Source organism: Zootoca vivipara, chromosome 4 (genome assembly GCF_963506605.1).
Source record: "Zootoca vivipara chromosome 4, rZooViv1.1, whole genome shotgun sequence".
NCBI classification, from domain to species: Eukaryota; Metazoa; Chordata; class Lepidosauria; order Squamata; family Lacertidae; genus Zootoca; species Zootoca vivipara.
Window position 1 is genome coordinate 63,000,230 of NC_083279.1, and position 15,327 is coordinate 63,015,556.

General features: G+C 41.8%; 1 protein-coding gene across 6 annotated transcripts in view; it reads left to right on the forward strand.

Annotated features, from left to right (window-relative positions):
• POU2F1 (POU class 2 homeobox 1) overlaps nucleotides 1-15,327 on the forward strand; it is a 104,789-nt gene that overhangs the window by 62,273 nt on the left and 27,189 nt on the right. For 5 of the 6 annotated variants that reach the window (XM_035116369.2, XM_035116370.2, XM_035116371.2 and 2 more), the window contains exons 3-6: nucleotides 1,870-1,964; nucleotides 6,888-6,941; nucleotides 9,819-9,938; nucleotides 12,027-12,206. In XM_035116369.2, the coding sequence (XP_034972260.1) occupies nucleotides 1,870-1,964; nucleotides 6,888-6,941; nucleotides 9,819-9,938; nucleotides 12,027-12,206 (449 nt within the window). Of the gene's footprint in view, nucleotides 1-1,869; nucleotides 3,546-6,887; nucleotides 6,942-9,818; nucleotides 9,939-12,026; nucleotides 12,207-15,327 lie in introns of those variants that run through there. The other variant, XM_035116374.2, reaches the window with a different exon arrangement.

Below are 15,327 nucleotides of genomic sequence, written 5' to 3' on the forward strand. Positions count from 1 at the left end.
TTGCCCCTCTTGGCTGATAAAAACTAGCAGGGAGGGGACAGCTCGCTGGGCCAGGGAGGTTATTCTTGCCTCCCTTCGAGAGGGTGTGGTCCCTGCTGACTTGAGGGAGGCAGTGGTGAAACCACTTCTCCCGAAACCCTCCCTGGATTCAGAAAATTGGGTAATTACTGGCTAGTTGCCACTACCCCTTCTTGGGCAAGGTTCTTGATTGGGTAGTCATCAATCAGGTCCGGGCACTCTTGGAGGAAACTGATTGTCTAGCTCCATTTCAGTTGGGGTTTCTGCCCAGTTTCAATACAGAAACAGCTTTGGTTGCCCTGTATGATGACCTATGTCTGGAGAGAGACAGGGAAATATGTCCTACTGAACCTTTCAGTGGCTTTAATACCATCAACCATGGTATCCTTCTGGAGCAGCTCTCTGAGTTTGGGGTGGTTTGGGTCCTACTAGAAAGGTGTTTCCAGAAGGTAGTTATTGGGGAGCGCTCTTTGGCCCTGTAGAGCAGGGGTCAGCAAACTTTTTCCCTCAGACCTTGTGGGGGGGCAGACTATATTTGGGGGGGGGATGAACGAAATCCTATGCCCCACAAATAACCCAGAGATGCATTTTAAATAAAAGGACACATTCTACTCATGTAAAAACATGCTGATTCCTGGCCTGTCCACGGGCTGGATTGAGAAGGCGATTGGGCCGCATCCGGCCCCCGGGCCTTAGTTTGGGGTCCCCTGCTGTAGAGCCTTCAGTGCAGGATTCTCCAGGTTTTGAATTTATTCCCCATGCTGTTTAACATTTACACAAGTGGGGTCATCAGAGTTTTGGAGTTCATTGTCAGCAATATGCTGATGACACACAGCTGTACTTCTTTACAGACGTGGCAGTGGATGTGCTGGACCATTGTATTGCCTTGGTAATGGAGTGGATGAGAGCCAATAAACTGAAACTCTATCTGGATTAGACTAAGGCACTGTTAGTGGGCAATTCCATAGACTTGATGGGTGGGAGGTGACCTGCTCTTGTGTACATCTGGATCCTTTGTGTCACTTGAGGCTCAGGTGACCTTGGTGTCGCAGAGTGCCTTCTATCCACTTTGGCTAGTGGCTCAGCTGCGCCCCTATCTGGACAGCAATAGCCTAACTTCTGTCTCTGGTAACCTCTAGAATTGGAATAACAGTATTGGGACAAAACCCACCCTCCTCCTCTTTCTGAAGGCATGAGGTCGGATTACACCAGAGCTTACATCCCTTTAATTGTCATAGTCCATATCATTTATGTAGTGACAACATTCAATACTATTTTTGCTTCCATGCTGTCTCCGTCTTACATTGTTAGACATAAGCCAACCTTTTAGCTTTTCCTTGTCACATTTTGGATGACCCAGCATCATATTGAACTTAAGCTCAGCAATGCTAAATTCTTAATCTCATTCCATTCCTCTTATCCTTTTCTCCCTTAACCCCAGTGGTATTTTTTATTCATGTTCTTTTCAAGCCTGTAATTTGGGTGGCCATGTTAGATTTTGTTTTATCCTTTTCCTCCAATATTTACTCTCATGCTAAACTTGTCATTTTAATCTTTATAATATTTCTAAATCTTTCTAATATAGCCTTAGCCCCTTTTCTCCCACCCCCATAACAAACGTGTCTTGATTCTACTTGATTCTACGTGTCTTGAGGGTACTGCCAGTTGATCGTTGAGCCCAGGGGGGGCGATAAGGTGAAAAGGTGGTGACTTGGGTTTATTGGCCCTGAACTACTGCTCTTGCTGACAGGTAGATAAATCGGCAACAAAGGTGTGAATGAATCTACGGATTTTTCAGACTTTACTTTTGAGGGGAATATTAATAGAATGTATCTTTCTTTGCATCCCCAGGCACACAGACAAATGGCCTGGACTTTCAGAAACAGACTGTGCCTGCCACAGGGGCAATATCTACAGCCCAGGCCTTCCTTGGACACCTTCATCAGGTAAATATTTGTTTCTTTTCATTCTGAAAGGTACTATGTCGGCAAAACCAGAAACAACAAAGTAGTGCAAGGTTGGTGTCTTCTTTTGGAGGTATGCATGGAGGCTACCAAAGCTATGGAAAGAGCAGCAGTGTCTTCCATCTCAACATAAGGAAGGATGATTTGCAGGCCCTTTGTGTAGGCCCACATTGCACGGTGTCTAATATGGCAATTTAGAGGTCTTTGTGACCTAAAACATAATTTCACAGTACATGGATATTTTTTGTACAACTGGATAGATGGGACCGGTTGACTGTATGGGACTAGTAGGCTACTTTCAAATGGGTTTCCAAAGAATCAAAGCTATCATTCTATGTGTCAAGCTGTATGGTAGGCATATCTGGAAGTAGGGCTTGTTTTCACCATCCTATGTATTTCCATTTTCTTCTGAGAAATGTGGAAGGTGAAAATTATTACCTGGGAGGAGCAAGAGCAATCCATTTCTTTAGAGCAGGAGTGAGAAACGTTTTTCAGCCCAAGGGCCACATTCCCTTAATGCGGGTTGCATGTCATAGGCAAGTAGGCCTACAGGCAGATGTGGGTAGTGACAGAGACAAAGTGGGTGGAGCAATTGATGGGACTCTTACCTTCACACAGCAGGCAACGTTCCAGCCACGCAAAAGTCCGTGGTATCACATCCCACCCCACCCATTCACCAATATCATCCATTCTGGCAAGCAAGTGGCATGGACAGACTTCATTATACATTATAACCAGGCAAAAGCAGTTTAGGTGGCTATACAGCTAGGTTTGGTTATTTGTGGCCTGGGCAGAGTTCTGCAGGCAGGGAGTCCTTTCCTCAGTGGTACCTCTGGTTATGAACTTAATTTGTTCCGGAGGTCTGCATTCTTAACCTGAAACCGTTCTTAACCTGAGGCACCACTTTAGCTAATGGGGTCTCCCGCTGCGATTTCTGTTCTCATCCTGAGGTAAAGTTCTTAACCCGAGGTACTACTTCCAGATTAGCGGAGTCTGTAACCCGAATTGTTTGTAACTCGAGGTGTTTGTAACCCGAGGTACCACTGTACTTGGAAGTATGCATGCCTGCTGATTTCCTGACAAAACTTTGAAAGCCATCTAATCTGGAAGGACTGTGACTAATCTGTTTTCTGTCTTAGATTTTGACTCCATAAGAGCCTTTCAAGCTTGGGGAGGGGAAAGGGAAACAACTTAGAATCCCAGCCCTTTGTCTACCTCCTCTGCCTACTCTTTTGTCTATCATAGCAGCTACTGACATGGTGGAGGCAAGTTAGGTTTCCTAGTTCTGCTGCTTCTCCTCCCTAAACAAAACATTGCTTCCAGGCTCTGAGAAGCAGATGAAAAATATTTTCATTCCCCACCCATCTCAGGTGTTGCATTTGAAGTAGGGAAGAGCAGCTTAAGTAGTGCTCTGTGTTGCCTCTTTGCCTTTTGAATCTGGTGCTTTGGGTTTTTGTTTTTGTTTTAGTGATGATGAGAAACATTGGTCCACCATAACCTTGGAGTTGCCTGAAGGAGGGGCATACCATTCTTCCCATAAGCTCCTGTTGTGGGTGTAGGCAGGTTTGTTGTCCCCAAATTGGTTTATACTCTTCTTCATAGGAATGAATGGCAGCCATTTACTTATATGCCCAGGCTAAGTAGCACATAACCACTAGGGAACATTGGACCTACTATGCCCTGAGAGAAAGCATCAGACAGGAAACCCAGGCCAAGAAGATAGTTGCATCTGCTCCCGAAGTCAGCCTGTGAATATTTTGTACTGCTTGCTTATGTTTAATATCTTAAATTGCAAACCACCCTGGGCAGCTTGGTCAAAATGCAGTATATAAATGCAATAAATAAATACAGTAGAAAAGAAGGATATGAACTTATGGATACCATGAAGGCAAAACACCACAGAGATAAAAACATGTCCCCTGCTGGTTCCCGTGTCTTGAGACTTCAGCTTATCTGTCTGATTTGAAGTCAGTAGGAACCATTTGAAAGCAGATCTAGCTATGTTCTACACATGTCAGGTGTGCCTTAATCACTTTCATATTGGGTTACTTGCATTTAGCATGGGGCTGCATTTGAAAAGTATTCAGAAATCAGTTGGTGCAAAATGCCAAAGGTTTCCACCCGCCCCAGATAACGTCTGCTTTATTGGCTTCCAGTTCATTTCAAACCCCATTTAAAAGTGCTGGCTATTGTATTAAGAGCCACTAATAAAGCCAATGCTATTTCATTGCACTTAGGTTTGAGTAGTGAAATATTTTTCTTCGTATCATTTAAAATTTATTTGCTGTGCTGCTTGATGCTGCTGTATAAATTGTGCGCTTTACTGAGTTGTTTCCATTGTTGCTGCTGCTTAGCAGCCTTGGGGAATAAAAATAAATAAAAGAAAATATTTGCATAGCCTCACTCTTTTCTTTCATCTTTCTATACTTGGTTCCTATAATGTTCCTTAATGTGGAGTGTGATTGCATTTTGTGTGTGTGTGTGTAGAAAGAGGAAAGTAGATAGGCTGGTGAATGGTGATGCTGACATGATGGCCATAATATGCACGATCATGTTCAGAGGAAGGTGACCAAGATGATAAAGGGTCTGGAAACCTAGCTTTATGAGGAACGATTGAGGGAGCTGGGTATGTTTAGCCTGGTAAAGAGGAGACTGAAAGCAGATATGACAGCTATCTTCAGATATATAAAGGAAGATGGAGTAAGCTTGTTTTCCCCTGCTAAAGTAGTTAGGACCCAAACAAATGGCTTCAAGTTACAAGAAATGATATTCCAGCTAAACATCAGGATAAACTTTCTGACAAGTAGGAGATGTTGGACAGTGGAATAGACTTTTTCAGGAGGTGGTGGACTCTCCTTCCTTGTATATTTTTGAGCAGAAGTTGGATGGTCATCTGTCATGTATTATTTCTGCATCACAGGGGGTTGGAAGAGATGAACTTCAGGGTCCTTGCCAACTCTGCAGTTCTTTGCTTCTATAACACTATTCATGCATGCCTTTCACATATCCTTATCACTCATGCACACTCCAACAGTTAACCCAACGGTTTGATGGTTTGTTCACACACACTTGACCAAACATCTGCCTGTCAGGAGTGTACACCACCCTCTGCCCCTAATTCTTGCATGCTGACTAATGTTTAAACTTATAAGGCTGTTTGTAAACCTGTACCCCTGAGCAGCGTTCATGTCGAGCAGCTGAAGCCCAGTCTCCTTATGGCCAATAGCTATAGAGCAGGCAGGTCCAACAGGTAGATCGTGATCTACTGGTAGATCACTGGACATCTATAGTAGATCACTGGTAGATATCTGGCTCCCCCCAAAGAAGCTCAACAACAATGGCTCCCCTGCAGCCTATCAAAACGGCGCTTTCCTCCTCCCTAAAAAAAGCTCAACCCTGCTATAGAGTTTTCAAAGGCAGCAACACATATTTACCGAAAGTTGTTCTATTTTCTCAAGCTTCTCTGATTCAGTGGGGAAAGTAGCAAAGTCACTACTTCCTTGCAGATCTGTATATTATGTGCTTTTATTTAATACTCCGTTCATCTCTTTATCAAAAAATTCTAAAAGATAACACACAGCTGCCTTTAACTTTAGTATGCTACATTTCTTAAATCTCAAGTGCCAAGTATAATGAATCTTCAACTTTGAAGTGGCTACTGTGTTTATATGTTTATGGTAAAAAGAGCCAGAGTCACCTTATCATTCCATCCCTGTGCGGTATTTTTCTCTCTTTTTTTGCAAGGCACTATTTACAGCAGAAAGTTTTTAATTTGGAGCAACTTCAGCTCAGGCTTCGGTTAAAATGGGCTTTTAGGCCTTTGCAATCAGTACCTAAGAGGCCTTTGTTCATAAGCTTATGCTGCAAAAAGAGCTGAAAAGGCCAAAAACTGGTAGTTTATTAACCTAGCCAATTCTCTAAGACAGCTGTGCATGATGATGCTTTGGAAGCCTTTCTCTAATTAATATGGTTGCTATCTCAGAATACTACAGGGCAGAAGATTAAACTGGATGTTGGCACTGGAGATAGGAGCTTTTTTGGAGACAAATTGCTTGCTTGGTGACAGATGGCATGTTGTAATCTTGTAGAATCCAACCCAGAAATGTAGGAACCATTTGAAGACACGGCACAACACTTCTTTGTATTGTTATTCTGCCTAGGTTATGCAAAAGGTAGTGTTAAATTAGTACTGTGTCACAGCTCATGGAGTACAGACTAACAACATACCTGTTTTGGAATACCTTTTCATAAAAGTTGCATTCATTTTTTTCTCATTTGACTTTGCACCTTCAAAATCTGGATGTTGTTGTTGTTTAGTCGTTTAATTGTGTCCGACTCTTCGTGACCCCAAAATCTGGATAAACTGTGGCTACTCCCAAAAGTTTTCTATTTGTAAAAAACTGACACTCAAACTTAAGATTCCACCTAAAGATTTTAAATGGAGCAGGATAGTTCAGACACCTTGCCAAACCATGGCTTGTCATGATGCCTGTAGCACCACCAGCCATCAATCCATGGTTTGTGAATGTCCACCAAACCAGGATTTTTGAAGAGTTCATATACTCTGGTTTCTCTTCAGATCGTATAAATCTTTTGCCTTTTAATAAAGGATCTTTTAAGAGATCACTGTTTGGATAATATCTGGGGATTCTTTGGAAAGGCAGGAGGAGAAGGTAACCCCAAATCATTGTTTTTCTGAACCTCTGGAATGCAAATTATCATTTGGAGTATAAGCTATAGTTAGGGAAAACCATGGTCTGGCATTAGATCAGAATCAATGCATTATATTTTTAAATTCTAATTATCTCAGTGGTCTTAGGTGTTTAGAAAACTAGAGAAACTTTCTTTTTCGGCTATTTTACTTCTCTCCAGTTTTGTGTTTTTAAAAGTACATCATTTTTATAGGTTCAGCTCCCTGGATCAAGTTTACAGGCTGCTGCCCAGTCCTTAAATGTACAGGTAAGTGCTTTTGCGTCTGCATCAAACTTTTTTCTTTCTACTTTTCTTTTGTAATACCAGTGGGAGAGTTTGGCAGCCATTAACAAATGTTCTTCAGTAAAGAAGTCCTGTTTGACATTAAGAGATGTTTGAAAAACTCCCAAGAGTTGGAGCTGAAATAAGATGGTCAACATGGTCTTACAGTACTTTAATCACTTGGGGTTTTCCTTTATAATAATAATAAAGATTTATAGTTAAAATCTGAAACTGGTTGATGTTTTGTTCTCTGCAAGATGCAGCTGACTGCTTAAGCATAATAATAATTATTATTTATTTATTTATACCCCACCCATCTGGCTGGGTTTCTGCAGCCACTCTGGGCGGCTTCCAACAAAATATTAAAATACAAACATTAAAAGCTTCCCTAAACAGGGCTGCCTTCAGATGTCTTCTAAGAGTCTGGTTGTTGTTCTCTTTGACATCTGGTGGGAGGGCATTCCACAGGGTGGGTGCCACTACCAAGAAGGCCCTCTGCCTGGTTCCCTGTAACTTGGCTTCTCGCAGTGAGGAAACCGCCAGAAGGCCCTCGGCGCTGGACCTCAGTATCCGGGTAGAACAATGGGGGTGGTATACCTTCAGGTATACTGGACTGAGGCTGTTTAGGGCTTTAAAGGTCAGCACCAACACTTTGAATTGTGCTCGGAAACGTACTGGGAGCCAATGTAGATCTTTCAAGACCGGTGTTATGTGGTCTCGACGGCCGCTCCCAGTCACCAGTCTAGCTGCCGCATTCTGGATTAGTTGTAGTTTCCGGGTCACCTTCAAAGGTAGCCCCACATAGAGTGCATTGCAGTAGTCCAAGCGGGAGATAACTAGAGCATGCACCACTCTGGCGAGACAGTCTGCAGGCAGGTAGGGTCTCAGCCTGCGTTACCAGATGGAGCTGGTAAACAGCTGCCCTGGCCACAGAATTGACCTGCGCCTCCATGGACAACTATGAGTCCAAAGTGACTCCCCGGCTGTGCACCTGGTCCTTCAGGGGCACAGTTACCCCATTCAGGACCAGGGAGTCCTCCACACCTGCCCGCCTCCTGTCTCCCAAAAACAGTACTTCTGTCTTGTCAAGATTCAACCTCAATCTGTTAGCCGCCAACCATCCTCCAACCGCCTCCAGACACTCACACAGGACCTTCACTGCCTTCACTGGTTCTGATCTGAAAGAGAGGTAGAGCTTGGGTATCATCCGCCCGTCCATGGAACACCCAGCCCAAACCCCCTGATGATCTCTCCCAGCAGCTGCATGTAGATGTTGAAAAGCATGGGGGAGAGGACAGAACCCTGAGGCACCCCACAAGTGAGAGCCCAGGGGTCTGAACATTCACCCTCCATCACCACTTTCTGAACATGGCCCAGGAGGAAGGAGCAGAACCACGGTATAACAGTGCCCCCAGCTCCCAGCCCCTCTAGACAGTGCAGAAGGATGTTATGGTCGATGGTATCAAAAGCCACTGAGAGATCCAGCAGAACTAGGAAACAGCTCTCACCTTTGTCCCTAGCCCACCGAAGATCATCAACCAGTGCGACCAAGGCAGTTTCAGTCCCATGATGAGGCCTGAATCCCAACTGGAAGGTGTAGGATGCCTTAAAGGGTTATAATCTACTGCTTACTGCCTTTCATTAAAATATTCAGGCAATGCATCAAAGGGGAAGGAAAATAGTATTATTGTGAAGTGGCGTCATTCTCTATGAGTGCTAAGGAACTAGGGTAGAGCATTCTTGAAACCCCCTAGAACATGCACCTAGTTACAAATGATAATTTTGAAAGGAGGCGAGATAGTGACCTTCCTCTCTAAAAGAGAGAGGCTGAAAATTGCCTTGGTTGCCATGGCAAACTTTGAGTCCCTGAGAGAGATGTTGGCAAACAGGCTATATCTCCAGTGCAGAATGTTTACAGTCCTGTGCTGTAATTATCTCCCAATGACTGGCAGAATTAATCAGAGCCTCTATGTTAATTAGCCTGCTCTGCAGTCCCCAAAACAGGTGGTGGAAAATATGCAAATCTATGCAGAATTTTAATGTTCTGCATAAGCAGTTTTAATTACCATAAACCCCCTCTCCTTGTTTTTCCTTTTCATGTGCTTTCTCACTTGCATTTTTCCCTCATGGCTACAGTAATTTCATCTTTCATAAGATGGTTTTAAATAAATGAACTGTGTTTGCCTATATAAATACCAAATTCTGTTTCTTAGAGACAAGATATATGGTGAGTGTTTGTTTTTGTTCCTGGATGCAATTCAGCATTTAAGGTTTTTTAAGCCAGTACCTTGTTTAGTTTGAAATACCATGCTTATGAATTATTATAAAATGTGTACAAGAAAAATCTACTGCACTAATCCAAAACTTGCATGCTACTGATTACTGAGTTTCACATTGACTATGGAATTGGGCAGTTTGGTGCAGATGTGTGCAGATCTGTCTGTAGTATGGCAATGACTGGGAAAGCTTAGAAACTTTAAAGGCTGTGCCTTCAAATCAAGCACTAAATAGGAAATTTTCTTGAACGTATGTATATGTGTTTGAGGGTGCAGAATTGGAGGATCTGTGTCTCTCTCCAACTGCAACTAACCCCTGTTTTTGTTCATAATTTGAAGTACTGTAACAGTAGCATTTTTTTTCTTCCATTCTTATAAGTGGAAATATTGGCTTACAGCTACAATACCAAATTATCTACAGTTACCTATGAAAACAAGTTGTCGAAATAAGCAGCTTTTTATCCTGTTGATAACCGAAGATCTTGTAAATATCATTCCTCTTCATATTACAATAAACTATGAAAATGGCTGTGTCCACATTGATACCCATTCTGTTCTACAAAAGCTTATATATTTTCTTTCCTAGTCTAAACCTAATGAAGAATCTGGGGACAGTCAGCAGCCAAGCCAGCCTTCCCAGCAGCCTTCAGTACAGGCGGCCATACCCCAGACCCAGCTCATGCTGGCCGGAGGACAGATCACTGGGGTAAGATAAGTCCAAGTGAATTGTAATGAGCCACCAACTCATATTGTTGTATTAGACAGAATAGATTGTTGCTTTATCATTCCAGGCAAATGTGGCTGGAGAAAATCTCTCTTATTGGTTTTATTGGACTCTCAGTGGCATTTGATGCTGTGGATTATGGTATCCCAGTCCATGGACCTGTTTGCTTCTAGCCCTATATTGTCTGAGTTCAGCCTAGCTGGAGAAATTGCCACATCTCTTGAGATTTGCAGGAAGCGACCTTGTGCTATGTCCCCATGCCATGAGAAAAGTTGTCTTTGGGAGCAAAAGTAGAACCCTCTCCATTGTAGTTTACCTTCTTGGAACTTTCTATCTAGGGGGGCTCTGTTAATCCTGCCACCACTATCTTTTAGAAATCAGGTTGATATATTAGAATTTAGAAATTAGTTGATATAATTGTAGATGGGGAGTAGTTTTTAAATTCTGTAATTTATTTTTGATATAGTGGTTATTGCTGTGTAATCTATCTGGAAAGTTGATATATACAATATGAAACCTACCGTATCTGATGCTATTTCTCTACTTTGCTGATGAGTATAAGGGTGATTTCTAACACAGTATATCAATTCAAGAAGTCAACAAATTATAGCAAATTTCTTGTTTTAGATTAGTTGGGGGTTGTCTTGCTCCATAATGCTTTCTTCTGTGATCTAGTCACAGTGAAGTTGGAAAAGAAGTTAGTATCGCTGTTATAGACAATGACTTGGTCATATTTATAACTATTTGATTAACCATTTTACCACAGTGCTATTGTTGATAAAACCACACTCTTAAGTTTGCTGAAATTTTCTTTTCCATACACAAAAATGAGGTTTAAATCCACCCATGAATCGTTCTCATTAGATGGAGAACTCTTCATGTAAGCTATCAGTGTTTCTTTCAGTTGCAAAAAAGTATGCTACAACAACTTGGGAGACTAAAAACTGATAAATCACTTATGCTATTTTCAAAATTTGAGACATTTAGTTAATTGGAGACTTTTCTCCCTATATGATTTATCTCTGAAAGGTATATGTAATATGTGAATCAAATGACACTGCTTTGAATTTAGTTCTATTTACAAGCATATAGAAAACTGCTTTATACCAACTCAGAGCAGTGGTCTGTCTACCTTAGTATTGTCTATATTGACTGGCAGTGTTTTCTATTTATGCCAGATCCTTCGCCTTAAAACTCTACAAATGGGTGTTTTCCATATGGCTTTTACGTAATCTGAATACAGTTTCTTTCGTGGCTTTTACTTGTAGCACTTTTGTGTAAGCATACAGTAAAAATTAGTCCAAATACATTAAATGTCATTTTGCCAAACTGCTCTTTGCTACATTGAAACTAGATCCAGGTCTTTGAAGGTAAGGGCTCTTTCTATACAGAAACAGGGAAGAATATTCATGTATCGAAGGGAGTCTAACGCCACCTGTTTCATAGAGATAATGTGTGTTTGGAAACCTGCAGAGATGTCAACCTACCAGCTCAATCCTATCAAAACAAAAAGGCAGACGGAAGGGGGGGGGGAATTGACTTGGAGGGGAACAAATGGTGCACATGTTCCTCAGCTATATCTTAAGGCATAATGGAAATGATGAAACATGCCAGGGATTCATGCTAATGTGAAGCAGCTGGAGTATTATCAGTTTGTTTGGTAACCACAGCCAGTATTGCTATTTCTCATTCATCTGGCTAATCGCTTCTGCTTCTGGTGGGTGTAAATTTCTTTTCAAAGCCTGTCAGTGATGGCTTGTTCTTTTTGCTTGCTATTTCCTGTCAGTGCTGTTTCTTTCCATTGCTTGCTAGCTAATTACCTTTTTCGCATTAATATTGAAGCAGTGCCACAATAATGCCGTGGTCACAATGATACAATGCTTATGCCAGTACCATTTAGATGAGGTGAAATATGGGTTGATATATTGGTTGATTTTTATCTTACCTGGAATAAACATCTGCTCCCTGTATATGGTGGCTTGTTTGAAGGCAACTGGTCAGAAATAAATAGTGATGGGGATAGGGATGATGTTTCGTACTATTAACTACTGTCCTAAAACTTGTTCCTAGCTCACGTTAACACCAGCCCAGCAGCAATTATTGATACAACAGGCACAGGCACAGTTGCTGGCAGCTGCAGTGCAGCATTCAGCCAGTCAGCAGCACAATGCTGCAGGCGCCACCATCTCAGCTTCTGCTGCAACGCCCATGACACAAATCCCTCTATCTCAACCGATACAAATTGCACAGGTGAGCTTTGTCTTTCGAACCATTGATCATGTTGGCCTGCCCTAATATGTCTCTTTTGTTACTCTTCTGTTCGCAGTGCAACTGAATAAGGGCTCACAAGGCAGTGTTTTGAATACCTTGGCAACATAGTCTGCTTGGTCCTCTGATTTCCAAAGACCACACATCCCTGTTAAAGAAAGCTACAAGTTTCCTTTTATAAAATGCAGGCATGGCAACGTTCAGGTCAAATAATCCTGGCTCTTATAAACAGTTTTTACATTTGAGCACTTGCTCTTTCCACTCCACTTGCTTTCCTCCTTTCCTGATTTTTGCAAGCCACAATTTGATGTGACATCCAAAGTGGGTAAATTAAAGTTCATGCAAACCATTATTTTCCCATTCTGGTTTGGAGACAACCATGGTTTGAAATGAGTTGAAATAAAATGTAGTATTTCAGACCCAGAAATGAGAGAGGACATTAAAGGGAGGGTGTGGGCACAAAGCTGTTCACAAGAACCAAACCATGATTCGGCTGTTAAATCTTAACGAGACTCGCATATGCAGTTTGGTTCTTGGTTGAGTTATTAAGGGAGTGTTAACACTGATTCAACTCAGGACTTCATAGCAACCATGGGGCTGTTTCAAGTGATCATTGACCTGACACACAATGCAGAACATGCTCCTGATTTGGTTTTTGCTCCTAGTGGTGAGGTTGGATGCCTGGAAATGAGGAGGTGTTTCTATGCCCCTTTTGTCATCAATTTTGACACCAATTTCCCCCTGCAGGGGTAGAGGACCAGTTAGGGTAGATCACTTAGGTATTCCTGAATGCTATAGGTATTTTCTGATGGGTTAAACAGGCAAACCTGCCAAGGCCCTCGTTTCACTGGAGAATAGTGAGATGTGGAGGGCCATAGATATGGTTCCTTCTGAGCATCCTCTCAAATGCTGTGTTAGAGCACATAATCATGCCTACTTTGCAGCAGTGAAAGCAGCAAGGAGGGCCTGCTTCACTGTCTCCATTGCACCATTGAATAACTACGTAGCAGAGCTCTTCAGAGTGGTCTGTGGACTCTGGACACCTGTATTGGTGGATTGAGCTCAGGAGCCCTCGGAGACTTTTGCTTTCTAGACACTTTAGAGAATGAAGTCACTCACCTCCATAATGTGCTTGAATCCATGATTTATGCAGCTCCAAGTGAGATTTCCAGTCATCTGCTAAGCCTTTTTGTGAGATCAGTTTCAGTTTTTGCAGCCTGACGACATAAACAAGCATCTCTGGACCAATTTATTTGAGAGACTGCCTTGCCCTCCATATGCCCAGCAAGTTATTTCTTTGTAATAGGGTCTGTTATTGAAACCCTAAAAATATCAGAAGTTCTTGCCATGACACTATGCTGCAGGGTTTTCAATGCAACTGTTTGTGTAACAGCATCATTGTTGAGATACAGCAGGTGCCCTCTGTTTGTAATTTCCAGAATCAATTGAAGACATTCTTGTTTCAACAAGTTTTTCCAGCTGGGTGTGAGTAGGGATGGGAACTAGGTTTCTGCCTATCTTTAGTTGATTTGTGTATTGTTTTTAAGCCTATTCTTAGTGATTTTTAGCGTATGGTATGAATCACTTTGAGATGTATATGAAATTAATGTAAAGTTAAATTTCTTGGACTTGTGTTTTGCTGCATGCGCGCTAATTAATTTTTAATTATTTTATTTCTAGTTGCGAGTCTCCATGTGAACTCTGCTTTTGAGTGGCCTATAAGTACAGTTAATAATTCTGGTAGATCATGGTCACAAGGAGCAAAAATGAAAGTTGGGAGCCAGTGTAGTATTAGAATTAAACCTGGGAAACCTGAGTTCAGTTACCTACTCATTGGGTCACTTAGGACCACTTCCTTACCTGTCACCTTAACCTACCTTATAGGGTTGCTGAGATATATCTATCTGAAGTCCGTCACTTTTTCCACTGCAAATTGGAGTACATGGGCTTCATCAATCGCTTACAACAGAGCCCTGCTTAGCTTGTTTGAATTATTATTATAAATACATTATCCAAATAATTGTTTTTATAGCCCTGTTCTTGAATTGTTTCACTGACCAGATCTCTGTTTCAGACTCATTATTATATTTAACTGATTTTACACACACAACTTAACTCTAGCTGTGATCATCGCAAGAAATCTTCTGTAAGAATATGAATAAATGGAATAAATGCTAGCAGGGTTTTCCCCCTAACATTTATATAGTAGTGTTTATAGCTCTCTGTTCACCTACTGGTAAGGCAGTTTACAGAACTAATATAAATTATACCACATCCTGATAGCTACAATGTACATAACAAAACACAATTTAGCATGCTGTGAGGAAATTGTTTTTCATTTTTCATAGTATGTTCTTACCACTCAAGTTCTAGCTCTTTATTTTTTTTATCATGGTAGTACAATGGGCAAATGTTTTGAATCTGATGGCTTCTTACCAGACCTACAAAAGCCATCAAGTCAGTAGGATTCCGAGGGTTAAATTTCTGATGTGTGAAACATGGCCATAGATTACTGCCCAGACACCATATTGTTCCATGTTTACTCTCCGCCCCCCCCCCCCATGATGAACATGTCCCCACATAAACAATTGTGGGATCCACAAACACTTCTGTGGATGGCACAGGCTAGGGTCAAGAGGAAGGAGATGGTATGTACTTTATCTCACCACTGTTTTGGTAGCTGCTGCTTGCCTGGAAGCAGATGTATGAGAAAGCAAAGGCAGATTTCCAGTAGCATCCCTCTGCTTGTATGATGCAGCTGGCATAAAATTCCAGCAGGTCTCCTTATGAGCAGGGTTGATGAGACTGGTGGGCTGTTGATGGCTGCACTAGTCATTTCCTACCAAAGCCCCCATCACCTGTGGAGGGCAGATACAAAAACTGAAGGAGCCTGGGGACAAGCAGAGCTCCGTGGCAGCCTAAAACTTCAACATTTGCTGATGCTAAAATTTTGTTTCTATTAGTGAAATTGATGATATGCTGAAAACCTCAAGAGGAGGACTACATCCTTTAATCAATACTTTGCTGTTGTTCCTTCGCGTTAGCAACTTTTTTCAGGTCATTCTATGATTCTATGAATTAGTAAATGTTCATTTCTTTATGT